Source organism: Plasmopara halstedii (assembly GCF_900000015.1).
Source record: "Plasmopara halstedii genome assembly, contig: Scaffold_7, whole genome shotgun sequence".
Taxonomy (NCBI): domain Eukaryota; phylum Oomycota; class Peronosporomycetes; order Peronosporales; family Peronosporaceae; genus Plasmopara; species Plasmopara halstedii.
This window is the reverse complement of record NW_020186929.1, coordinates 5,435-7,938: the sequence shown is the minus strand read 5'-3', so window position 1 is coordinate 7,938 and position 2,504 is coordinate 5,435. Positions and strand designations below refer to the sequence as shown.

The following is a 2,504-nucleotide window of genomic DNA, read 5'->3' as shown; positions in this document are numbered from 1 at the left end:
TTGCGCGAACCTAAAATAAGTACACACTTAAACTATGCAGACATATGCAGTCTTAACCTTAAAGGTTAAACACGCACTAACCATCCTTAGTGGGAATTGAATTCACAAGTAAGTTAGCGCAAGCATTGGCTACAGTAGCATACTTTACAATCTTGACGCGCTTGAAGTTGTTTAGATCGGCGTTGGAGGACAAGAAAGGTGTCGAGAAATTCAAATCGGCGTTGAAGGACAAGAAAGGTGTCAAGAAATTCACATCGGCGCTGAAGTATAAAGAATTGAAGGATGAACTCGATGCGGTATTAAAGGATATGAATCAAGTGTTTTTTCTCAGAGTGGCTGTCAAAGATGATGAACGTGCAAAATTGTTTCGAGCGGCATTGGAGGATACGGAACATGTGGAGAATTTCTTATACGCATTGAACGAGAAGAAATTGGCAAATGTGTTTAGATCGATGCTCAATAAAAAAGATCAGCTGGAATGGTTTGAAAAGGCTGTTAGTACTGAAACAGTTGGAGAGTTTACATGGAAACTGGATAGAAGAGATCAATGGATGCTAGTAAATGAGGTGATAAAGTATCAAGAAAAGGGAAACCTTAACATCAATTAATAACATTGTCTAATCAAATTTTATCTTCTATTGACAGTCTTCGTATTGATAGTATTATATAAAAATCCTTTTGCTTTCTAAATCGTTTTTAAATTGGTTAGTGTTCAAGTTAACTTTAAAGTTTTGTAAATTAATGGGAAATTCCAAATATATAAGTTTATTGTGTACTTATCTCTATCACTGTCACATCAACTTACTCTGCCGTGCATTGAATGGCCGTAACATGGTTTACTACAACGACATTCCACAAAAAGGTAGGCGAGAGCAGTGAGCACAGCAATTCGTTTAGTCAATTGTTTGCCAATTACAGCTCATCTCGACATCACGCCATATGATTTGAAAATGAAGCCTTCAAAGGATCACTTATGTGTGTTTTGGGTTGCAGGGTTACAACATAATGCTGACAATGTTAAGAGAACACATATCGCATCGTCAACATTAATGTAATCCTGCGACCCAAACACACGTATGTGATCCATTCAAAGCTTCATTTTTAAATCATATGGCGTGATGTCGAGATGAGCTGAAATTGGCAAACAATTGACTAAACGAGTTACTGTGCTCACTGCTCTCGCCCACCTTTCTGTGGAACGTCGTTGTAATAAACCATGTTGCGGCCCTATCCATGACAGTCGTATTTAACGCGCTCTGCCATCACATTTTGCTGAGGGCTAGATGGAACGAAAGTTTTGTGAAAGGTACCGGTCTGATGACTATCCTACCATCATTTTGTTCACGATTTTTGTTTCGTGGCCGGAATTCATGTATGTGAGACGAAAACCCTATTGATTATCGAGAGGATTCTTGAATTCCTTTCACTTCCGAATTACTTCACTCTTGCTTTTGGTCGAAAATTGCAACATATCTTGGGAACATCCTAAAAACGAGGATATTTTTTGCACCTCTCCTCAAATGAGTCCGCATTGGACCCATGATATATGTATGCACCCGCTTCAAAACATGTGTCGCCTTCGTCATCAAATATAAGAGAAATGTTTTGATTGTATGTTTACCCCTCAAATATCTGGAATCAATCTTTTTGTCTTTTGTTCGATCATCGGGATGCTTTGGTCGAGCACCATGCCTTTGTAAAGGATCCTTATACGGAGGTCATATGTGAGCATGCCTAAGCTACCACTGAGTGTCAGCCCTCAATACTCCAAGTAATGTGCTTCTTTCTACCAAGTTACGTGCTTTTTTCTGCTCACTGTCGAGCAAGTACGCTTCACCAATTCTTGTGCCCCAAGTAATTGCCTATTTTTTTCTCCAGAGCACATACACTGACACGGATAGCCCACACTTATACCGCGTTCAGCATGCTTGTTGGCAGACAATAATCGTCTGTCAAGTCCTGGGATTTTTCCACCCAAACCGGTCAGATATCACAGTGCCGATTTCGTTGACGAGCAACTTTTGGCCATCTACAATTACTGGGTTAATGCTTGCTCCAGGTCCATATATCCAAATAAGTCTTTCCTGTGGTGAGGGGTCGTGTAGGATGTGGTGCCACCGTCGATAAATTAGTGACTGTTTTTCGCTCACTGCTAATACCGCATCATTTCTGCTGACACGGTAATCGGCTGGGTACTTCCGCTCCATAAGGCCAAACAGGTCATAATTTAAACACTTGCTTCTAAATACACCGTAATTGCGTAGAGCACCAGCTTGTCGAACGTTGCCTCGCCCACGTTACTTCTTCCAGAATTCCCATTTATGCAAAAGTTATCGCCGTTCTTGTGCAGCTTCTCGGATTTTTCAAGCAGCTTCTTCTTCATTCAATCAGTGTACGTTTTCCACAATCGATGAGATCAAATCAAATTCCGACGTGCTGGCGCGACTCATCAATTAGTTCACCCATTGTCTGAAGATCCACAATCAGTTTGTCAAAAGAGTCAA

General features: G+C 40.6%; 1 protein-coding gene across 1 annotated transcript in view; it reads left to right on the top strand.

The window, feature by feature from the left end:
• The window catches only part of PHALS_13841 (uncharacterized protein), a gene marked incomplete at both ends in the record, with an annotated part of 1,569 nt that extends 961 nt beyond the window's left edge, over nucleotides 1–608 (top strand). Inside the window, one exon of the mRNA XM_024728913.1 lies at nucleotides 176–608. Within this exon, the coding sequence (XP_024571441.1) occupies nucleotides 176–608 (433 nt within the window). The remainder of the gene's footprint in view (nucleotides 1–175) is intronic.
• Between the last annotated feature and the right edge of the window lie 1,896 nt (nucleotides 609–2,504).